The sequence below is a fragment of the Hydra viridissima genome, unplaced genomic scaffold, assembly GCF_058129835.1.
Source record: "Hydra viridissima isolate aposymbiotic clone 2 unplaced genomic scaffold, HvirCarnegie_v1 scaffold_12, whole genome shotgun sequence".
Taxonomy (NCBI): domain Eukaryota; kingdom Metazoa; phylum Cnidaria; class Hydrozoa; order Anthoathecata; family Hydridae; genus Hydra; species Hydra viridissima.
In genome coordinates, this window is record NW_028324311.1 from 1,698,846 (window position 1) to 1,724,012 (window position 25,167).

At 30.7% G+C, this 25,167-nt stretch overlaps 1 protein-coding gene across 1 annotated transcript; it reads left to right on the forward strand.

The window, feature by feature from the left end:
* The first annotated feature begins 1,887 nt into the window (after positions 1-1,887).
* Positions 1,888-23,547, forward strand: LOC145194339 (protocadherin-like protein). The gene is made up of 23 exons (XM_090068011.1): positions 1,888-4,201; positions 4,981-5,412; positions 5,495-5,672; positions 5,823-5,914; positions 6,220-6,659; positions 6,771-6,886; positions 7,758-8,233; positions 8,489-8,719; positions 9,333-9,451; positions 9,831-13,793; positions 13,961-14,171; positions 14,510-16,546; positions 16,661-16,863; positions 17,874-18,132; positions 18,223-18,389; positions 18,525-18,649; positions 18,844-19,127; positions 19,211-19,410; positions 20,807-21,104; positions 21,514-21,741; positions 21,934-22,116; positions 22,279-22,734; positions 22,869-23,547. Exons 1-23 carry the CDS (start codon positions 2,062-2,064, stop codon positions 23,225-23,227), a joined length of 13,197 nt encoding a protein of 4,398 aa, XP_089924137.1. The 5' UTR covers positions 1,888-2,061; the 3' UTR covers positions 23,228-23,547.
* The last annotated feature ends 1,620 nt before the right edge of the window (positions 23,548-25,167 follow it).

Here is a 25,167-nt window from a genome sequence, read left to right on the forward strand (position 1 = left end):
AGATTTAAAGTTTCATTTTATAATAAAATTAATGAACTCAAAATATATTTATATATTTTGTCAAAAAACAAATATAACTTTATATTTTGAGATCAGTGAATATTTTGAGATCAGTAAATAAAACTGCTGATCTCAAAATATAACTATATATTTTGACAAATAACAAATACAGGCGCGGATCCAGGAATTTGTTACTGTGTGGCCAAATTTTATTTTCACGGTTGAAATTTCTATAAAAGATTGATATTTTAATATTTTTTCGCAGCATTTATTTAGTGAATAAAACGTCGGTAACGTATAATAAGAACCGTTGTGGCCATGACCGGAATCTTTATAGCCAAAATCCGTAAATTACGGCAGACAAATTTAAATTTTTAGGGATATTCCTTAAGCTAAAACTAACGTGGCTGCCGTTAAACTTAAACTATGTGGCCATTGCCACAATGGCCACCCCTTATATCCGCTCCTGAAATGTAATTATATATTTTGAGACCAGTAAATAAAACTAACAAAATGGTATGTAACATCAAATATTTCAAACAACCTGTAAAAATATTTTTAAAATTCATGGTTGCTCTGCAAACGACCAAACTAATTTTATCAATTCTAACTTCTGCTTTAGTAACTTTATTTAACATGATTTGTTCGTTAAGGTTTAAATCTGATTTTTGTTTTCAAGATAAAAAAAAGTAATTGCAATTGTATGTGTAAATTGCATAAACTGCATAAATTAGCATAATATTACATTAAACTGCAATTATTAGCATAAAAAAAATAATTCATTTTCTATATTATAACAAGCGTTGTATAATTGTGCAGGGCCGTTGAAATTGGGCAGAGCTGTTGGAACATTCCAGCAGCGTTAATATGCCCTGCGTTTTGAAGGAACTAACAACTTTATTAACAACTAAATAATTACATTATTCAGCCCCATAATTTTTTAAATTTTTTAACCCGTGAATTCTGCGCAATTCCAAAAGTGTAAAACTATGCTTTTGTGAACTTGACACGCTTCGTATGCGCTTACGTAAATCGTTACTGATAATTCCTAGCATAACAATTGCTGTTGATGGGACCTGCTTCATGTATGTAATTGTCTTTTAATCTTAGGATGTAAGAAAAATAGCGTGTGCTATATAATTTAAAATAGGCTTTATAAAAAAAAAAAACTATTTTCCGGGAAACAAAAAAAAAAGAAAATTTATCCTTTAAGTAAAGGGAATGTTTTATTTTTATGTCATTTGAACTTTGATTTGGCAAAACTCAAACCTACATTATTCAGACTCGACTTTATTTGAGAGAAAGATTTAAAACATATTTCTTTCTTACCTTTATTCTGTATTTTGGAGTATAATGTAATTTGTTATCTTGTTCCCCCTTCCCCCCCTTGCCCCTCCCCCTTCCTCTATATTCGTTGAGCAGATGAAGAACGATATTAAACTAACCTTATTGAAACCTATGTGGCATGTTCAAATATCATTTATCCTCTTATAAGTAGCGAAAAAATACTTCGAGCCATACTTCCTTAATCGCGCCTCATTTTATGCTTCAGAAACAATTCTAAATTAAAAGTATAATGACTCTTGCTGTCAAACTAAATCTGTTGGATTAAAGTTATCTTAATTTGTTAAAAATTTCTGTTCAATACTTGCGATCATTGATATTTATTTGATCAAACAAAACTCAAATGAATACATTTAGACCTGCTGTGTTGCCCTTATCATTTATTAAATTGCTTATTATTTAAACTCAATAATAAAAAGTATTGCCTTGCACCAACAGGTTAATGACTAGCGAGATAACTTTTAATTCTAGGAATTTAGTTTGAAATGTTCCCACAATGCAAATGTACAGAATATAATTTGAATCGGTACAATCTGAAACGTTAATAATCTCCGTAATAATATACAACGCAGAGTAACTAAATCAAAAGTTTAATGAATTGAGTCTAATAGATATTTTGTTTATTGTAAATGTTTGCTTTTTTGAAACTCAAAAATAATTTTGAATTAATCATCAAACATAGACTAACCTTCTTAGTCTATTACTTGTAATAAAATTATGTTTTTAAAGAAAATAAAAAATTTGTGCATTATCATTGTAATAGTTTCAAATGTCAACTCAAATTTCCTGACAGTGAATGTTGACGAATCGTCTGTTATTGGAAGCAAGATCCACGAGTTTCCCAGCCCAAAAGACGGTTTTCAATATTTAACTTACCAATGGGGTGATCCTGATGGCTTAGCTTTATTTAAAGTTGAACCTAACGGGAATGTAATATTAAAAGGTCAATTAAACTTTGAAGTAGGTAAGCATAACTACTATTTTCTAACGGCTGTTCTCAGGAACAAAAACAAAAAGTATGGAGGGACAGCATATACCAGAAAATTTCAGATTATTGACTCCAATAACCATTCTCCTAAATTTTCCAAAAAGGACATGTATGTTGGTGAAATTGAAGAGGGTTTACCTGCTGGGTCAATTGTTTCTGGCCTAGAGGACTGTTTTGCAACTGATTTAGACAGTTCAGGAATTAAAGACTATTCAATAACAGAAGGGAATAACAAAAATGAGTTTGAAGTTATTGTACGTGATGTAAATGGCATAAAGTTACTTGTTGTTCGTACATTAAAAAGTATTGATCGTGATGAAATCAGGTATACTCCTTTTCTTGATTTGGGAATTCAAGCAAATGATGGTGGAATTGGTGAGCATCAAAAATTTGTGAAGCAGACAATAAGAATTCATATTCGTGATGTAAATGATAATCCTCCAGTTTTTATTTACAGCAGTCTTCGACGAAGTGTCCAAGAGAATGCAAAGGTTTCTTCATCTGTAATGAGAGTAAGTGCTTCTGATAATGATGAAGGTCCAAATTCAGAAATATATTATTTCTTTGAAACACAGGTTGATGACTTTTATATCAATCCCTCAACTGGTGAAATTCGTGTTGCTTCAAACTTAAATGCCAATAAAAAATCTAGTTATGAACTAGTTGTTATTGCACAGGACAAGTCAGTTGTAAATCCTCGCAGTGCTAAAAGCAATGTTTATATTCAAGTTATAGATGTATCAAATTATCCTCCAGAAGAGTCTGATACACATGCTTCAGTTTATTTTTCTCAAAATCAGCTATCAGTTACAATACGTGAAGACTTGCCTGTTAAGTCATTTATTTACATTGTTTTGATTGAATCAGACTATAACTCAAAGTTAGAGTATTCTTTTAGTGAAAATCAAGATTTATTTCACATTAGTAAAAAGAGTGGTGTCATTACATTATTGCAACCACTTAACACAGCCAGAGAACAGAAATATGTGTTGACAATCAAGGTTAAAGATGGTTTTGGTAGTAATTATATAGTTAGTTTAACTGTAAATGTTCAACCATATAATTTAAATTTATATGCACCTCAGTTCAACCCCAGCACAGTCTGCATTGATATTAGAGATGACACGAATATCAACACTCAGCTTGATGTAGCTGTGAAAGCAATTGATAGAGATAGTGGAATTAATGGAGAAATTTCCTATTATGCTGTTGCAGGAACTGGCATTGGTTATTTTAGAGTTGATAAGCAAACAGGGAAAATTACAACAAATGTTGCTTTTAAAAATCCTGCTTCTTATAGTTTATACATAAAGGCACAAGACAATGGTAAATTTCAGCGGTATGGTATGATGTTTTTACAAGTGAATGTAAAACCTTCTTTTCAAAACCCACCAGTTATAACCAGAGCAATGTTGACTGGAACTATAAATGAAGGAGAAGATCAAGATTCATTTGTGGCAGCAGTATTTGCAAGAAGTCCTGGTTTTGGAAAGAAAGTTATTTATGAAATATCAGGTAGTGTAAAACCCCGTGGCCTTGCATTAGACAGAGAGACTGGGGTTGTAACTACAACTCGTCAACTTGATTATGAACAAGATCAATACATATTTATGGAGATAACTATACGAGTAGAAGGCTCACAGCAGTCAACAAAGACTGCTCTTTACACTGAAATTGTAAATCTTAATGACAATCCTCCTGAATTTCTACGCTCTGCAGTTACTGTATATGTGAAGGAAAATGCTGGAGTAATACCCAGCTTACTATGCTTGTTTGCAACTGATAAAGATGGAACAAGCAATGAACCTTTAAAATATTCAATTGAAAGTGGGAATATTGGAAATGTCTTTCAAATTGATGCTGAAACAGGTTTTTTTTCCTTTCTTTTTTTCTTATTTTCATTGATTTTTATTTAAAATTATGACTCACTTACAAAAAGTATTCATGTGCATCATTTACCAATTGAAATTCTTATTTGTTGTAAATAGTTTATTAATGTTTCTGAATTGTATATCAGCTTATAAAAGCATGCTCAACTAATGTATTGCTCAAATCTAAAGTGACTTATGCATTATTAAAGGCTTTTGTATATTCATTTCTAATATTAAATAAGGAGATGTTTTTCTAGTTTTTTATATTAAATAATAATAATAATAATAATGATAATAATAATAATAATTATTATTATTATTATTATTATTATTATTATTATTATTATTATTATTATTATTATTATTATTATTATTATTATTATTATTATTATTATTATGTATATATATTTATATGTATGTATGTATGTATGTATGTATGTATGTATGTATGTATGTATGTATGTATGTATGTATGTATGTATGTATGTATGTATGTATGTATGTATGTATGTATGTATGTATGTATGTATGTATGTATGTATGTAAGCAAGTAAAATAACATGTATATCTTTTTTTGAACCTCTAAACTGTGTATTTAGAGTCTTATATTTTAGAGTTTGTCAGAACAAAAAACACCATTGTTTTATTACTTTTTAATGGTGCTTTGATTTTAAATTCATGGCTAACAACTGCCTCAAGGCATGAAACTTTAAGTACTATAGAAAGTAGATTATGATCACAAAAAGATGCATGAATTAATCTTTTTAATTTTTAAAGGTCAGTTATCTGTCAAAAATTTGGATTACGAAACTCACAAAACTTACAACCTTGCAGTCAGTGTTAGTGATGGTTTATATGATGCACAAGCTTCAGTTAATGTGATTGTGAAAGATAGTAATGACCTCCCAATATTTGAAAGCAATTTCTTTACTGCCACTGTTGATGAGTTAGCCAATGAGAATACTGTTGTGAAAAGTTTAGGCATAACCTCAGAAGTAAGTGGAAAACATATCTGTGTCTGGGGGATTACAAATGTTACACCAGAGATTTTGTTTATGTTTTCTTTAAAAACAGAACCTAAAGCTTGTCTAGTGAGTGTACGGAATAAAGAAAAACTTATTTGGCAAAAAGAAAAAAACGTATTTGAGTTCAGTGTGCATGCAGTCAATGTTGATAATAAAAATGAATTCTCATATGCAACTCTTCAAGGTGAGGTCTTTCTTTTATTACTCTTATTTGTTCTTTCTACATTTTTTTAGCATTGTACTATTGTATTATTTGTTTTGATCAGTAACAATTGAGGACAAGAATGACAACAGACCAATATTTTTGCAAGAGTCATATGCTATCTCTGTTCTTGGTGCTATCCAGCTTGGAAAATCTATTTTGCAAGTTAATGCAACTGATGCGGATGGAGGAGCAAATGGGCGTATTACTTTTGATATCCAGGAAGGAATAGATTCAAATCTGTATGATTTATTTTTCTCATCATTATCATCATCATTATTGAATGTAAAATTTCCCTTAGAAAATAGATACCAATTTTTTACAAAATATATCTGTTTAAATATGTGCAGATTTTTATTCTAGTTATTGCAATTTTTTTTTGTCAATCACAGTTTTAGCATAAAACCTTCTGGTGATATTATGGTGAAATCATCTCTAGACAAAAATAGACAGTATACAATAACTGTGAATGCAAGGGATCAAGGTTTGTTAGTAAACAACTTATGTAAACTGCTGACAATTTTGGAATATTTTTCCATTACATTTTAGAATATGTTCATTTTTAGAATATGTTTTAAGGTTACCCTTATTTTTTATTTAAGATTGCAATTCTTTGGGAAAATTTCTATGACCATTTTTCTTTAAAGAAGATAGTTTTTTGGTGGTGTAATTTACTTCAACAGTGTTATATGATTATTTACTATGTAGTATTTACAATGTAATTTACTAAAGGTTCAACAGTATTTTTCTAAAAGTTTGTATTTAAAAAAAATTTGAATTTACTATTAGGAGTTCCTTCTCTTTCGTCCAGTGCAGTTGTAAAAATATCAGTCCTTGATGAAAAAACTACACTTCCTGCATTTAGTGTTCCTTCTGGTTCTTTATTTTTATCAGAAAGTTTATCAATTGGGGCTAGTATCACTCAGGTATCAGTCAATGAAGTTGGAGCCTCTTTTGAAATAGTAGGTGGAAATATTGATGATACTTTTGGTATTGCTAATGACAAAATAATGCTAAAAAAGAAGCTGGATTATGAGACCAAAACTGCTTACAGAATAATTCTTCGAGCTACTTTTTTCTCTTCTCCTCCGAGGTATGTGGAAAATGTATGTACATTCCACGTGGAAGATTCAAATGATAATTCACCTATTTTTGTAGTGGAGGACCCAAATGTTGCTTTGGAAATATATGTAGACAAATATTCTCCAGAAGGATCCATTGTTGCTAGAGTAATTGGTTTTTATGCTTTTTTTTTTACAGATTCTGTATTTTATATGTTTTGCATTTTATGTTTCTTCTCTGCATGTTTTTAGTCTATGTTTATAACATATTTTCTTTAGTTGAAGGCTATGGATGCTGATTCTGGTTTAAATGGTCAAATAGAGTATGCATTGGAAGGAGCTGTTCCTTTTGTTATTGATGCTGAAGGAGTGGTGACATCATCTAGAGAGATAAAGTATTTTTTCTTTTTTTTTTTTTTTTTGCTAAAAATTTGATACCTTGAATAGACATTTTACAATCAACATCTGAGCAACAACTAAAATCTATTTAATTTTAAAATGAAGCAAAAAAAGTCCTGAATGTTTACAGAATCATCTGGGTTAAAGAAAACAGATTTAGTCCATAAACTGCACTGTCTAATATCCATAAAAACAATTAGGAAATAAAAAGTTATGGTATAAATTAGGATAAAAAAGCATACTCTAAATAATTGTCACATAAAAGGGAATCACTAAGACTTATCAGAATCATAAAACAAAAAATCATGATTATAGTTCTTGCAATCTTAGTTTTGATTGCAAGTAAGATTGAGTTTGTTAACATATTGTAAAATAACAAACTGATAGGGTTTGAAGTAAGATCCAATCACCTAAACAAAAAACAAAAAACTATCCAATAATAATATACTATCCTAAGTGGTATTAAGGTATTAAGATAATATTCATTTTTATTTAATATTGTTAATCACTAATCAAACAGTATTTAGTGATCAAACTATCAAACAAAAAAGGTTTTCTGTTAAATTCATAAAAAATATAATGCATCAGAAAATTTTTGTATTATGTGCTGATCATCTTTTAACTTGATCACTACCTGTTTTATCCTTATATAATGTGGAAAGATTAATGGAAAAGATATGAAAAACAATTTTAGGCATGCAAAAGAAGCATTTAGTTTGCTAAAGAAAGCAAATAATTATTACTTCATATTATAGCTCTTGCAATGATTATATTTTCTATATTAACTACTACCATTTTAATTTTAATTTTAAATTTTAATACCATTTTAAATAAAGTTTTTCTACTTTGATGTCTTTTTTTTTAAAGTGATGCGATTGGCTCAAAATTCATTTTTACAGTTACTGCTAGTGACAAAAGCCAGTCAGTGAAAAGGAGTTCAAAAATAAGTGTCATTGCACAAATTAAAGATGGTGTCAAACCACCTGTATTTATGCAATCCTTTTACAGAGCCTCTTTGGTAGATAACATTCCTGTTGGTGAGTCTATTGTGGCAATAGCTACCAATGACGTTGATTCAACCTCAAGTACTTCATTCAGAATAACTAGTGGTAATGTAAACAACAGTTTTTGTATTGATTTCTCAAAGACACTTTTTACACAAAAAGCAATGGATTTTGATCTTGCACATAATGATAAATTTCCAGTTGCTATTGAGATGGTAAATGGGTACCAAACATCTAAGACTACAATATCATTAACATGGAGTGATGATAATGATAACATACCATTTTTCAAAAATGGAGCTGGGCCAATTGTAAAAGAGGTCTCAGAGTCTCAAAATGGTGAGGTTAAATCCTTAAAATATACTTATATAAATATATATACTTATTATATAATATATATATATATATATATATATATATATATATATATATATATATATATATATATATATATATATATATATATATATATATATATATATATATATATATATATATATATGTTATACATATAAGTTTTTTTTATAAATGAGCAATAAAAAAAATTACAGATTTCAGAAGGCTTTAAAAAAACTTGACTTTGATTTTTTTTAGTGGGCTTTATAATTTACACTGCTGAGGCTACAGATCGAGATTCTGGAAATAATGGACTTATTACCTACTCAATTAGTCAAGTTATAAGTTCTGGGAAAAGTGAGAATCTTTTTAAAATTGATCCTTTTACTGGTGTGCTTTCTATTGCTCAAGTTCTCAACTTTGAAGAAAGCAGCGAGCATATCATCATCATCAAAGCAGAAGATAATGGAGATACTGTAAAAAGATTCAGTAAGTAATCATTTCTAAAAACGTTTTGGATAATTTTTTACATAAAATTTACAACAATAAGTTTTTCTTGAAATTTTGCTAAGGTTTTTTTTTTGGGAAAATGTTTTTTATAAAAAGTTTCTGAAATTGTTTCAGCGTATATATAATTGTTATTGATGTTTTGGAAATCAGTTTACATAAATGTCATTCTTCTATAATTTGATTTTAAAATTTCAACTTAAGAAATTAAGTAAAAAAAATTTTTTTTTAACAAAAAAAAAAACTTTATTTTTTTAATGCATGTTTAAAACACTATGCACTTTATGAAAAATAAAGTGTAAAGTTATATTAAATATAATTATAATAATTAATTATAATATATTTTATACATATTTGACAATTACATTTAATAATGCTGAAGACATTTGAAAAATTCCGAAAACGTTTCTGAAAAATTCTTTTTAAAGTGCATTAAGGTGGCGTGTATTGTGTCTTAACCTGTAAGCTAATATATTGGATGGGGATTTGTATTTAAATAGGATTTATTAATTAAGATAAGATTTTTTCATATATTTAAAGATTAATGCTATACACATAAGTTCTAGTTATTTATATTTATTTCTTTATTCTTAAGCTTTGCAAGAGGTGAAGGTGGAAGTTAAGGATGAAAATGATGAGCGACCAACATTTTCTGAATCTGTTTACTATGGATTTATTTCAATCAACAGTCCACCTGGAACTCAAGTTATTCAGGTATGTGTATCAAAATAATTACATCCAAAGCTTTTTACTAGTTATTGACTAATATCAGAATATTAGTCAATAACTCATAAAAAGCTGATACCATCTTTAGTTTGTCAGAGCCTTTTTTCTGTTTAGCATTTTGATAAGTATTACATTATTCAACACTATCAAATTGACTGTTGCTTTAATTATAGTAAATATCACATATTCACTCCCATGCCAACTACTTAATATGTGTAATGAATTGTACAAATTAAGTAGTTGGCATGGTAGTGAATATGTGAATAAAATGCTTAGTTTTCTTTTAGTTGCTTATAAAATCAATTATTGGCATTTATTACAATGTTAAATATGTCATATTAGTTATTCTGAACTTTTTTAAATACAGGTATTTGCTGCTGATTTTGATAGTGGTCCATTTGGAAAAGTAGAGTATAATATTATTGGCTCAGATTATTCAGGAACATTTAGCATTGGAAAATCAAGTGGAATTATCTACTTAAAAAAACCTATTGCTTTGCTAAATGAACAGACATTTTCATTGAATTTAAAGGCTAGAGATATAAGTATGGAAGGGCAAGCAGTAGTCGTTTTAACAGCAGTAACTGAGGAAGGACCACCAAGATTTGCATTAAATAAATTCACTTTCAATATCAGTGAAAACAATAACCCAAACATTGCTTTTGGAGTTTGTAAAGCTATTAGTCTGGATACTATCACATATAGCATTGAGCGAGGGAATGACTTTAAAATATTTGAAATTGATGCAAAGACTGGGAGCATACGATCTATTTCCAGTTTAGATGCAGAGAAACAAGTGCAGTATATAATATATATTCGGGCAACAGATTTAAGTGAGCGCTTTGCTGAGGCAAGTGTGGAAATCAATGTACAAAATGTAAATGACAATAAACCTTTTTTTAAAGCTGCTGTAAAGAACATTATTGAAGCAGTAATACCAAGAACTCTTGCTGCTGGATTACCTATTATTGATGTACAAGGAGTTGATGATGATGTTGGGGATACCTTGCTGTACAAAATCAACTCTGCTCCTGCTCGTGCATATTTTCGTATTGATAGCAATGGAGTTATTCGATCTTTGACATCGCTTAAATCACTTTCCCTTGACACAAATATAAATGAATTTGAAGTGTTGGCAATTGATTCACAAGGCTCAACAAGTAATGCTCAAGTGCGTATTGTACTTGTCAACTATCGCCCTGGTGGTACTATAGTTCGAAATGTTGGAGAAATGCATCAGCCAAGTTATGGAGAGATCATAAAGGATTTAGGTAATCAATACCCAAGAGCCTCTTTTAAAATTGTTTCACCAGTTTTTAATCCTTTTGTCGTTGATGAAAACACTGGTCACATAAGTTTGAAACAGACACTTGATTATGAAAAAACTAAGCAATATACAATTATTGTTGAAGAAAGGAATGCACAGATAGATTATGAGTATGTTAATTACAATGTCCGGATACAAGTAATTGATTTTAATGATAATGCACCTAAGTTTAATATGAGCTCATTCCTTGGAAAAGTCAACAAAAATGCTCAACCAGGTACAGCTGTCATCAAATTAACAGCTAATGATGAAGATAGTGGTGATGCAGGAATATTTGCTTTTGAAATTACCAGCGAAAATGTTCCATTCTCAATTGATCCGGTCTCATCTGAGATAAAAACAACATCTTTTTATCTCACAGAGAACTGGTACAACATCACGGTAATTGCATCTGATAAAGGTCAACCATCTTTAAGCAGCAACCCTGTTTCAATTTTTATTATGACAGGAGAAAATCCTCCAGAATTCAAAAAAAATCTTTACCAGTTCACTGTCAACGAGAACTCAAACGCAGGTTATGTTCTTGGAGTTGTAACTGCAAGGAGCTTGTCTGGTATAACTATTCAATATAGTATTGAAGGTGGAGATGTAGATAATATTTTTGTTATAAATGCTCAAGGTGAAATTCTTCTTCAAGGAGCTCTTGACTTTGAATCTGGAGATTCCTCATATTCCCTCACAGTGCAAGCCACTGAAATAAGCTCCAAACCTTTGAAATCAATTACAAATGTCATTATCCAAGTTATTAATGTTAATGACAATTCTCCAGAGTTCAGCTTGGTTGAGTATAGAAGTGAAAGCATAATGGAGAATGTTCCTGTTGGATTTACAGTCATAAAAGTTAGTGCTAGAGACTGTGATTGCAGTCAGACATGTGAATGTGCAGGCGGCTTGCTTACATACAGCATGGAAAAGTTCACTGACATGTTTCGCATCGACCATATAACAGGTGAAATAAAAATTATACGAAGTCTTGATTACGACACAATCAGTGAGTACAGGTTTCAAGTAAAAGTTAAAGATACAGGTGACAATGCACACACTGGAGTAGCTGATGTTGTAATTAATGTTGCTAATGTAAATGATAATGCCCCAAAATTTACACCTGACAATGGTGTAGTGTCAATAGTAGAAAACATTCAACGAGGAACAATTGTTATAACTGTACAGGCTCAAGATTTGGATGGAGATGTTATAAAGTATGACTTTGCTTCAAAAGATAACAACAACTTTGAAATAGGCAAAGATAATGGAGTTGTAAGAATTACAACAATCAATAATCCAATGTTTTCAAGAGATGATTACATTTTAAACATTACTGCCTCTGATGGTATTAACATTGGATATTTTACACTTAAAGTTTTAATTGAAGATATAAATGATAATAGTCCTGTTTTTAGAAAATGTTCACAATATTTCCCTGTTGTATCTGAACAGTCGCCTGTTAATACTAAGGTTATTCAAGTTACTGCCACTGATCTGGACCGAGGGCGAAATGGAGAGGTTGAGTATGACATTCAAGAGCCTCAGAAGGGCACTAATCCAAATAAAGTTTCAGTAAGTGATTTTAAAATTGATAATACGACTGGTGTTATTTCAACAAACAAAGTATTTGATCGAGAAATGAAAAGCAGTTATATTGTACTTATAATTGCTCTTGATGGAGGGCATGGAAGAGATCCAGCTGAGCGAAATTCAGGTAGTTGCCAACTTGAGATACAAATTGAAGATATAAATGATCATAATCCTATTTTCTCAGTTCAAAAGTATGATATTTCTATTGCTGAAAATACACCAGTTGATAGTGTAGTTTTGGAAGTTAGTGCCCAAGACCAAGATGAAGGAAAAAATGCCCTAGTCACATACTCAATAAAACAAAGCATCCTTACACCTAGTTTCAAAATTGATTCAAATTCAGGTGCAATTATGGTGGCAGAGTCCCTAATTGGCAAGCAAGATAAGTATAGTTTTCAGGTTCTAGCTACTGATGGTGGTACTCCTTCTACCAGCTCTAATATTGAAGTTGTTATTTATGTGCAGCCATCAAATCCACCTAAATTTAGCACAGCTTCTTTCAAGGCATTTATTCGAGAAGATACAAAACCTGGTGAAAAAGTTTTAAAAGTAGAAGCTGTATCTCAAGTTGAAGGTGACACTGAAAATAAAATTTTTTATAGCATTCTTCCTGGTAATCTACCATCAACAAACAAGCCTCCTACATTTACTGTTGATTCAGCATCAGGGGAAATTAAAGTTGCCAAGATTCTAGACTATGAAACTTTAAACAGCTATGTGCTAACAGTGAGTGCAGTTGACCAGAGAGGAATGAAATCCAATGCAAAAGTGTATATACAAATTACAGATGTAAATGATAACACTCCCCTATTTGTACTGAGCACATATGAGTTTGGTAAAGTTGCAGAAGGTAAAAGTGCTGGTGTTATTGTAGAGCAAGTAAATGCAACTGATGCTGACTCTGACTTGAATGGCAAAGTTCTGTATTCTTTAGAGCCTAGTGCAGAATCTGATATGTTTAGCATTGATCCAGTAACTGGACAGATTCGAACAAAAGTTGTTTTTGATCGAGAAGTAACTCCAAAGTTGACATTTAATGTCAAAGCAGAAGATCAGGCTTTAGATAAACGTTTAAGTAGTGTAGTGTATGTCACTATACAGGTTACAGATATCAATGACAATGAGCCTTACTTTGAAAAAAAAGTTTATAATGAAACATTAGATGAAAACAAGAAAGTAGGTTCAAAAATTGTAGAACTTCTTGCAAAAGATGAGGATGCTGGAGAGCATTCCAAACTGAATTACTACATTATTTCTGGTAATGAAAAGGGATATTTTGGAACTGAATCTATCCATCGTGCAGATGGATCCAGCATCGGGTTCGTCACTGTAGCTAAAGCCCTTGATAGAGAAGACAAGGAGGAATTTTCTTTGCGAATCACTGCAAGTGACTCAAAGTACAATGCATTTGCTTGGGTTTACATAAAAGTAAGCAGAAATTTTTTGTTTCTTGGTTCTTCAGGTCCAATCTACTTCAATGTTTCAGGTCCAATGTACTTGAAATGTTATAGCCTATCGAATTTTATGCTATTTAAATTCTTAACTTATTCAAGTTTTAATTCTGAAAAAAATGTTTTGTGAATTTTTAATTTTAGGTCAAAGATGTTAATGACAACGATCCTGTTTTTGTTCAGTCTCTTTACAATAGTACTATAATGGAAAACTCAAAAAGTGGAGTCTTTGTCATCAAAGTCCATGCAACTGATAAAGACACAAGTTCAGTGCAACTACCCATCACATATTCACTTTCTGTGGAAACACAAGGCTACTTTGTTATTGATAAAAATACTGGGGAAATTTCCACAGGTTTACCATCAAACTCATTATTTGTGTTTAAAGTTTATAAATTAAACAAGAAATTAAGAAAATAGTGAAAAGTAAAAGTATTTTTTGGGCAAATTTTTGAATCATTAAAAAATTTTAACTTAATTCTTCTTTTTTTAAAAAAAAATTATAATAATTATCAATTATAAATTTTAGATGAAAAATCTTTAGTTGGTTTTTAAATAAAATTCTGTTTTGCTTTCCAATTGAGGAAAGAATCAACAAATATGCTTTTGACATGCTTTTAACATGCTAATGACAATTTTAAAAAGATTTTGCTTGAATGATAAAATCTAAATTTTAACTATTTTTTAATGTAGGTTCACAGCAGTTTGATCGTGAGCAGAAATCTATATATACATTTCTAGTATTTGCATTTGATGGGACAAGAACAGGATCTGCTACAATTAAAATCATAATTACAGATGTGAATGATGAGACTCCGAAATTTAATGATGGCCCGTATTTGCGTGTCGTACAAGAAAATCAAAAAGAAGGGGCTATTGTAGGCTATGTTACTGCTACAGATCAAGATGAAGGAGAGAATTCCATGATTACCTATTCTCTTTTGCAAAATGCAGATCGGTTTGTGATTGATCCAAATACTGGATTGATAAGAACGTCTAAAATATTAGACCGCGAAAGTGACAAGTTCAACAAGTTCATAATAACTGTGGAAGCAACCGATCATGGAAAAAATTCTCTCAAAAGTTCAGTTGAGGTGACTGTTTTAGTAACTGATGCTAATGACCAATACCCCTACTTTGTTAAACCTGTTTATGAAGCAACTCTGCTCGAATGTACTTTTATTGGTGACCATGTCACTACAGTAGCTGCAAAGGATGATGATGAAATTAACACAGTTAACACAGAGCTCATTTATTCCATAACAAATGGAAACACTCCTCGCAGGTTTCGCATTGATCCTGATACTGGGGTTATAACTGTAGCCCACAGATTGGATTTTGAAAAAGAAAAATTTTATACTTTATATATAAGTGTTCGAGATAAAGGTCTCCCTCAATTGATTGGTAAAGAAAATGCAACCGTTCTTGTCAGTATTAATGACTGCAATGATAACAGTCCTCAATTTGAAATGCCAACCTACAAAGTAGATGTAAAAGAAGATGCAAGCATTGGTTTTATATTGATTGAAGTGAAAGCAACAGATAGTGATAGTGGAGTAAATGGAATGTTTGATTTTTTTATTGTTGATTCGGATGAAAACTATCATTTTATCATTTTGATGAAAAGTTTGGTAGAACGAAATGTTGGTTTGATAAAAGTGGATTGGAGATTAGATAGAGAAAAAGAAAGCCAATACACTTTTAGAGTTGCAGCAAAAGATCATGGTGAGCCTCCATTGACAGGGTATGCACAAGTTATTATAAATGTTATTGATGTTAATGATAATGCACCAGTTTTTATACCTCAAGATTTTTGTGGGAAAGTTAAAGAGGAGTATAAAGGAGAGCAAATGGTAGCTACTCTAGAAGTAACTGACCCTGATGACAAAGGAAACCAATGTCCATGTTCATTTGAAATTGTTGATGACCCTTCAAATATGTTTTATCTTGAAAAAACTAACTTTAATAACAAGGCTGTTGTTAAAACTAAATTGACCTCTATTTTTGACAGAGACATGCCGAACCATCAGCTGCATACTTTAAAAATATCTGCTTTAGATAGTGGTTCTCCACCACTTAAAAGCTTCACATATGTGTATGTGGAAGTTGAAGATATAAAAGATAACAGTGTTATTGATGGAGGTTTATTGAATATTGACTTAAACGCTTACAATGGTAAATTTTCTGGAGGACCTATTGGCTATGTCTATCTTAATGATTATGACAGGATCATTGACAGTGAACATTTAATAGTTAGAAGTGGAAATGCCAATCGAGCAAAGTACTTTACTATTGATAGTAGTGGAATGATCAATGCAGCTGCTCTTCTTCCCATGGGTGAATATGAACTAACAATTCAATCAACAGAACGTAAAGTAAATGGGAAGAAAGTTATGAGTAAGGTTTTTGTTTCAGTAAACGAAGTTTCCGATCTGGCAACAAAAAACAGCATTGCTATTCGAATGACAGGCATGCAAAAAAATTTTACTTGCAAAGAAGTAGTGTATCCTGATTTGGTACCATTATTAGCTCGCTTACTCATGGTTGATATCAGCCAAATCAAAATTTTCACTGCTACTGAGGTTTCTACTATATATCGGGGTGTTGATATTAGATTTTATGTCAAACGTTTCTTAGGATCAACCGGACTTCAGACTCAAGACTATTTGCTGCCAATTGAGATTATTGCTAAGTTAAACCCTTATAGGCTAGAGATTGAAAGGATTTTAGGTAAGCTGTAAAATTTTCATTAATTTTTTTTTTACTGTTGAATTGTTTACTCATTTTTTCAAATTGATTTTATGTTTTTACAAAATTTGTAAATACTTTTTTTTGTAATAAAAGGTGGTAGAGTTAAGAGTATTGGTGTTGATCCATGTGCAAAAGAGCCTTGTACAGTTGGCTTCTGTTACAATGATGTATTTTCAACATATGATTATACTATTGTCACTGATGAAAATGGTATTGTCCCCCCGCCTGCATCTGCCAGAACATTTATCTCTATGGAAGTTCATGATATGGCAGTTTGTGTATCAGAGATACGCAAGGTAAAGACTGGTCTATTTCACATTTTTGTAGGGCTTAAGAATGAAATATAACTTTTTAAAACCTTGGGTTGTTGTTAAAGAAATGGAAAATAAACATTGTGCATATATAAAAAAAACTATCATAAGAAATAAGTTTGTTATGATAATTATAAACTTAAAAATAATGTCATATTTTCCTTTAATATAGTATATCAGTATGAGGGTTTAAAAATATTTTTAAAAAACATTTTTTGACTTGTCATTTCCCTAGTTGACTATCTTACAGAAAACTTATAAGTCTTGTAGGATGGCAATATTCTTATATTATCCTTTAGGATATCCTAAAGGATTCGTAAGATCGTAAGTAAAAACAGAAAAGTTGTTTTGTTAATGTTAATTCTGTAAAATATACTTTTTTTCACAAATGAAAAAAAAGCGCGTTTCTTAACTTCACTCAGATAATTAAAGGAGAAATTAAGAAACGCGCTTTTTTAACAATTTCGTTATAAAAATTTCATTTTCATTTGTTATAACAAGGTATATCCTGTTTAATCTATAAAAACGTTTACATTTTGTTTGGTACATGTACATGTTTAGTACATGTACTAAAAAAAAACAATATCTGCTATACTATTTATTTAGTTTTTAATGTGCAAAATTTATTTTACACAGAATGAAATTTTATTTCAATAAGAAAATATTAATTCCAACTTAAACTTAGCTATTACGAATCTAAAATTAAATAGCCTACAGCATCCTATGAGAATCCTATTTTGATCCTTCAAGATCTCTTAAAATATTCTTTTAGATCTTATCTTATCCTGTAAGAATTCCTTTAAATCCTACAAGATCCTTCAAAAGGATGCTTATAGGTCTTGCAGGGACTTGTGCAACTCAACCCATAAGATTCTTGTAGGATCTGTAAGATCAGTCAACTAGGGTTAAAATAAAATTTAAATATTCTCTGTAAAGTCTTTTAAGTCAAAATTTATCTTCTGCCTAATCTAAATAAAGTTTACTCGTTTTTCCAGATTGATTCATGTAAAGAAGGTCCTGAAAATCCATGCCTAAATGGTGGGATTTGCTATCCAATCTTACCATCTGGTTATCGCTGCAAGTGTTTGCAAGGTTTTGATGGCCTGCAGTGCCAAGTTGCAACCCGACATGTTGAGAAAGAAGGATTTTTTTGGTTGCGTTCAATTAGTTATTTTTATGAGGGAACAATATCATTTGAGTTTTCTACATTAGACAGCAATGGTCTCATATTTTACCACGGTCCTTCAACATCAGGTAAGTTACTCATTATTGAGAATTTTTAACAGTTAAAAATAAATACCTAAGATAGCTAATAGTTTTTTTTTGTTGTTGTTGTTTTTTTAGGGGCCGAAGACGAAGTTTTAGATTTTTTAGCTATAGATTTAGTGGAAGGAAAAATACGTATTTCAATTTCTCAGGGAGAAGAAAAAGTTTTTCAGAAAATTCTTATCGCTGGAAAGAAACTTAATGATGGGTTATTTCATCATGTCAACATTTTCAAGCGTGGAAAAGTATTTTTTTACTCAAACATTTAACCTGAAAAGTTGTGTTAATTTTTTCAAATCCACAAAACTCCTTTTGAAAATTTGAGTTAAAAAAAAATCTGGTTTTAGATAAACAGGAAGTTCATTTATTTTATTTTTTAGTTTATACAAGTGATCATTGATCATTGCAAAGATTCTGAAGTTACTGATGCTCAATCTTCTGTCATTAGTCAGAGTCAGCAGCGTGAAAAGTGTGAAATTACAGGTACCATCCCTGGTCGCTGGAGGTAAATTATTATTCTTGTTTACAAAAACAACACAGGGAATACTAAAAATTCTTTGTATTTGTATTTTATATGCTTTTGTATTTGGTTAAGGCCTTTCTTAAAGAATAGGAGTACTCTACTTATTAGCAATAAATTTTTCCACCATACCCTTCATTTAAACTCAAATAAATTCCAAAATTCTGTTGTTCTATTAGGTTTTTAAATGGAATATATCCTCTACAAATAGGCGGCTCTAAAAAATACACATCTGGTGGAAATCTTATTGTATTTGAATCCTTGAAAGAATGCGTCAGAAATATCATGGATAATAGCATCATGTATGATTTACAATCCCCTCTTATGCAATTTAAATCTGGTGTCGGTTGTCCAGCTCACGATACTTTGTGTCCGAGTTGCGGCAATGGAAAGTGTATGTTAATAAATTCTGTCCAAAGATGTTCTTGCATGTTTGGATGGCGAGGAGATTCTTGCAATGAAAGTATGGCTTCTTCCTTAAAAAATAATATTTTTGTTTTTTGTACCACTTCTCTTTTAATTGGTATTATTGGAATTGCAATTTAGGGGTTCAAGCTTATCGGTACCTGGGAAATGGCTACTCTCAGTACACTCTTATGGATGGAGCTTTGGTAAAGAAGTTAAATTGGCAAGACCGTTATATATCTAATTACATGATGCAAGTAAAGACTTCTCATGATGGGGTCATTTTATATGAAAGTGGTTTATCTGTACCAGGTGGGGTTACAGAGTTCAGCTTGTTAGAGGTGTGTTTTCTTTGTTAGTTTGTTTTTTATTTGACAATAAGAAAATTTTTGTTATAAATATTTGCATATATGTGGACATCCACAATAATAATGTGTGACCCTCCACCACTCAAATATTTTACCCTCCACAGCAAAACCAGACAGCTTGATAAAAAAAAAAAACAAAAAAAAACAACTGAAGTTCGTTTAAAACAAGTCATTTCTAAGCTTTCTAAAACTTTTATAATATTTAAGAAAAGTTATTTTAATCACTTTTTACAGACATTTTATGTGGCTTTTTTAAAGATTTTTTTCCTTTAGAGAATTTTTTTAAAAATAGAAAAACAAATTAACATCTGCAAGGTTTTTCATATTTTTACCACTTTAAAAAAAAATGAGTGAATTTTGTCATTATAATGACCCAATGTTCTTTAATTGTTTTACAAACAATTCTTTGCATGATTTTCAGTTATTTTTTGGTGGTTTTTTTTTTTTAATTAAATAATGAAGTTAAATAATATGATTTTGTAAATTACAGGAAAACAGTAATTCTTTAATTCTGTATATATTTCAAAAACCATTTTTATAAATTTTTTATAGCAAACTACTGAATAATACTCTATTTATGCTATAATACTTTATTTTCACTATAATACTTTATTTTTAATGAATAATACTTTATTTTTAAATTTTTGAAAAAAATTTCAAAATTGATAAGTTAATGATTGTCTAACTTTAAATACAATTTAAAGCCATTTCATAAATTAAGCAAGTTGCCTGGTTTTGTTGTGTCCGATCATATATATGTGTATAAAACTTTCAAATGGCTTCAAAGATTTTAAAAGATTAAAAAAGTTTTTATAAATATTTTGCTTTTGTAAATATCTGCAAATAGCAAAAAATATTTATGCAAATAACATCCGCAAATAACAAAAAATATTTATGCATGTGAGAAAGTTTAAAAGCATATGTTGCTGAGTTTAAGATTTTTTTTTTTTTTGTGGCTTTTTTCAGCTTTTTTCTATTTAAATTATCCATGTTTAAATTATCCATGTTTAAATTATCCATGTTTAAACTATCCATGTTTAAATTATCCATGTTTAAATTATCCATGTTTAAATTATTCATGTTTAAATTATCCATGTTTAAATTATCCATGTTTAAATTATCCATGTTTAAATTATCCATGTTTAAATTATCCATGTTTAAATTATCCATGTTTAAATTATCCATGTTTATATCACCATGATTAACCATTATTACAAAATAAAAGAATATATATGAAAATTAAAAAACATAAAATAAAAGAAATTTTAAAAATCTCTATGCCATTCAAATAGTTTTGGACGGTAGTGTGAATGCAGCATTACTTTTAAAAAAAATTTTTTCATGATTACTATTTATATTTTTTGTTCAGATCCGAAAAGGTATGTTGCAATACAAGTACAACCTTGGTGATGGAATTCTTACATTGGCACTTCCTGGAGTAAATATTACAAATGATGAGTGGCACAACATCAGCTTAGTGCGGAGAGGAGCATTAGCCACTCTTGAAGTTTGGAGCAATGGTGTAGTATCTGGAAATACCTTTGGTAGCACTGGAACTCAACAACTCCTTGATACAAACAGTATTATCTATATTGGTGGGAAGTTATCTTCTGATCTCAGTAGTAGAAGCAGCAACAACGATGCTGTGGTGGTTGATCCTTTTCAAGGTTATAAACTTTAAAAATTAAGTTTTGCAACTATGTAAAAGATAATTTTACACTATTAACAGTTTTTCAATCGTATTGGGTATTAAAACTCATTTTGACCCAGGTCATCAAATTGCAATATGTTTATTATCATACTTATAATTATGATAATTACTATCATATTAGTATAATTTGTATTCACATTAAAAGCCTGATGCTCTTGTAAAAAGAGACAAGAGAATTAGTCCCTTTATATGAAAGACTGACACAATTAAGTGTTTCACCAAGCCATTACAACGGACCTACCGTTATTTACCGTTATTCTGACCCGACAGCAACAATGAAATCTGTTACAAAATGTTTCTGTTTAATTTGGTTAGTCTTTTTATACGTTGATACCACTTTGATGTGAGGCAAATCTTCGTTTTAGGTTGTATTGCACACGCAAGTTACAATAATCAGTATTTAGATTATAGCGAAGATTCTGAAGTGCAAATCTATCGATATAATGTCGATAACAACTGCTCATGTTCAGCGGCTGGCATTAGCTTGTGTGTTAACGGTGGTGTGTGCATGGCAGGGTCACCTCCATACTGTTCTTGTTTAGCTTCAGACGGATCGAATATTTGCATCGCAGTTAATCCACTGATGGGTTTAAGTATGTCTGATTATTAACAATCTCTTATAATTGTGTCTAAAATGTACAACTTGTATTGTTCGTGTAAACCTAATTTTGGTACGCATTTATTTACTTTTATTGGTTTAAGAACCTCGTTTATTTCTAAATTTTAACGTGCCTCTTTTTGAATTTGAAATTGACGATATTTAAACAGCGATATTCATATTTTAGAAGAAAACTCCGATCTGATGAGTGGCAGCGGGATGTTGATCCTTATTGTTTTCTTGTTTTTGTTCCTGGCATTTTTAGCAATTATGGCTTTAGTTAAATCTGGGGCCTTTCAGAAAAAGAAACCCATACCAATATACGTAGATCAGAGCTGTCGCGAAAATGTTATGCTTTATGCTGACGAAGGTAATACTCTTTGACGGGAGTTTTTCTGTTTGCGTAGTTTTTAAGTTTCTGGCGTTTTTTAGTTTCTGGCGTTTTTTAGTTTCTGGCGTTTTATACAATTGCAAACGTTTTCATAATTCAAATACATACTAATATATTTTTTCTCTTTTTCGTTTTATTTAGGAGCAGGTGAAGATGATTACCATCAATACGATCTTGAAAAACTTTTGCAACATGCAGGTGGAAGAAACTTAACTATTATTGATGATGCAGATGGATTTGAGATGAACGAAATGAGTTTGATGAAAAATGATTTTATTCATGATCAATTCAACGAAATCAATCGAGTTAACGAAAAGAATGCTTATAATTCTATTTCTGCTCGGTCTCTCGGTGATGCTTATAACGCTAGCTCTGCTCGCTCTATGGGAGAAACATATAATGCTACCTCAGCTCGTTTTACAGGAGAAATGTATAACGCGACCTCGGCTCGTTCTGCTGGAGAAATGCATAATTCTACCTCAACTCGTTCTGCAGGAGAAAAGTACAATGCCACTTCAACTTTTTCTGCAGGAGAAATGCATAATGCTAGCTCAGTTCGTTCTACAAAAGAAAATCGCTACGAATATAAAAGTCAGAGTAAGTTAGCCGATTTTTAAAACCTTCAAAAGATCAACGTATTTTAGGCTGATTTTTTGAGGTTGATCTCTTGAGGTTATTCTTCATTTTTAGTGTCAATATTAAATTGTAAAATCGCTCCTTATTTTTTAAAGATGAAAGTGAATCTCTTATGCGTTCAGAAGCCTCTACCTCTCGTACACAACGGCAGTTTCAACAAAGTTCTCGCTTCGATGCTAAAGCACAAGCTGAAGAAATTAATCTATCTGAGTTCATCAATGAAAAACTTTTTGCGGCTGATAATGCTAATAATTCTCACCCTCGCGATACGCTTTTGCATTACGGTTACGAAGGAGAAGGATCTGATATGTCTGATTTGAGTGAGCTTGGCGATAGTGATAGCGAGAGTGAAGATGAAGACGACTTTTCGTTTTTAGCAGATTGGGGACCAAAGTTTGAATTGTTGGATCGCCTTTACAATCCTCGCACAGATGATTCAGAAGAAGACGTCTAGATCTTAGCACCTATTTAACAATCGTTTCATGCTTCATGATCTGTCAATTGCGATAAATTTACGTCGACAAGCTAAAATAGTCACGTCGGCCGATGGAAGCTATTTTTCTCAAAACGTATTTTTCTGTATAGAGTTTGTGTAATTGTAGAACATATTTTTATTTATGAAACGCATTTTTTATGTTTTTGTTTATAGATTTGTTAATATTTATACGCATATATGTTGCCATTAGTAACACGTTGATGTTTTTTAATTGTAAATACACTTTTTTTAGATAGCAAAATAAACAAAGAAAATGTCACATATGACTTTAGTGTGAATGATTAAAAATAATTTTTCTTGAATTAAAAAAATTTTTCTTAATTTTTACTGATTTCAGACAATTTGAAGACTGTAGGAGAGAATACAGTTGTCCAACTTTTTACTTTTCAGCAAAATGGAGTTTTGTGTTTGATGACTTTAGTAGCCTTTGATTTTAAACATTTTTATTTTAACACAGTTTTTTAATAAAAGTTTACTCAACCCCTTGATTTATAGTTGTAATCCTTAAGTAAGTGAGATACAACACGTGTCGTTTTATTTATTTATAACCAAGAAAACTATTTTAGACATCCGTTATTTTTCCCTGGTCATCTTGCTTATATCAAATACTAAAGAATTAAAATGCAAATATTTTTGGAATTATCTGATTTTCTTTTTTTCTGATACATCTTTTAACCCCACTTATGCTACTCAGTCTTTTAGAATTCTGCTGGTTTTTACTCACAGTCTGAGATCTGCTCTGGTTCTAATTCCTGTTAGGCTTGTGGAAAAACCTTGTCTTTAAAGAGAAGGCTCATGAGTTGAACAACAGCTTTTTAAATCCACTTTTTCCACACAATATATGGTTCTTATACAGCGAAGCACCGGTCTATCAATTAATCAAATGAGAAAGCTTGGCTCCACTCTAAATCAAATCAGTCCCATTCCCTTAGTAGAGGCAAACTTCCAGCAGAATTTTGCTCAATCTGGTCAAAAGTTAACAGGCCTTGCTGATTCAGTTGTTTTCAAATTAGATGGAGGAGGCTCATTTCCAAACGTTAGTTTTACTCATACTTTAGTGGGTAAAAAGAGTCACCGCCTCAAAATCCAGTCCACCAGAACATCAAGCTGACTTCTGCAATAAAACATCAAAAACAACTTTGTTATTTGGAATATTGTTAGTTAATCACAAAACTTATCCCTCGATTTTGATTGGTTCATAGTAAAAAAAACTTGGACATCTGAGACTTATCTAATGTAAACATTAAATAGCGGTTATTTCAAAGTAGCCAAACACCTTGGTAGTCCCTGAAATCGGTTGTTTTTCAATTGAGTATTGGTAGAAGTAATGTTTAAGCAACAGCACGTGATAAAAGGGACGCAAACGCGAAAAGTTGTGAAATTGGACAACTGTTTTTTCCCCATGTAGTCCTTCATTTATCAGCTTTTTTTTGTTTCTTCGTCATCGCAACACCTGGATCTCTCTATTTTCAGTTAAAACAAATATTTTCTGGCTTTCATCTCAAGGTCAATTTTCGTAAAAAAATGAAAATTGACTTTAAGGTCATTTTAAATCCATTTTCCTAAAAAATGAAAAAACAATATCGCTGTTTTGTTAAGGCAGTTCTTAACGTAACTTGATTAAACTCAGTGTGAATAAAAAAGTATAAAACGAGCTTCAAATAACTAAACCGCGTTTTATAGCCAATATGGATCGAGATGCTACTGCACTGTAGAATAAAGTCATTGAGATTTAATAAGGATTCAGTAAAAAAAAAATCCTTGAGAATCATTAAAGATGAATGAACTAAAATTCTACAAAACAACATCTTGGTCATCAATACCACTGTAATTATTCGTTGTAAACTTTTGACCAAGTTACAATTAAATCATAGAATCGTACTTTGGCGATGTAGAAG

What these genes read in the sequence shown, in the direction of transcription:
- LOC145194339 (XM_090068011.1), top strand. Translation starts at nt 2,062, where the DNA reads ATGTTTTTAAAGAAAATAAAAAATTTGTGCATTATCATTGTAATAGTT. An exon ending in CTCATATGCAACTCTTCAAG is followed by an intron (nt 5,413 to 5,494) that starts GTGAGGTCTTTC and finishes TGTTTTGATCAG; the next exon opens with TAACAATTGAGGACAAGAAT. An exon ending in TGTGAATGCAAGGGATCAAG is followed by an intron (nt 5,915 to 6,219) that starts GTTTGTTAGTAA and finishes ATTTACTATTAG; the next exon opens with GAGTTCCTTCTCTTTCGTCC.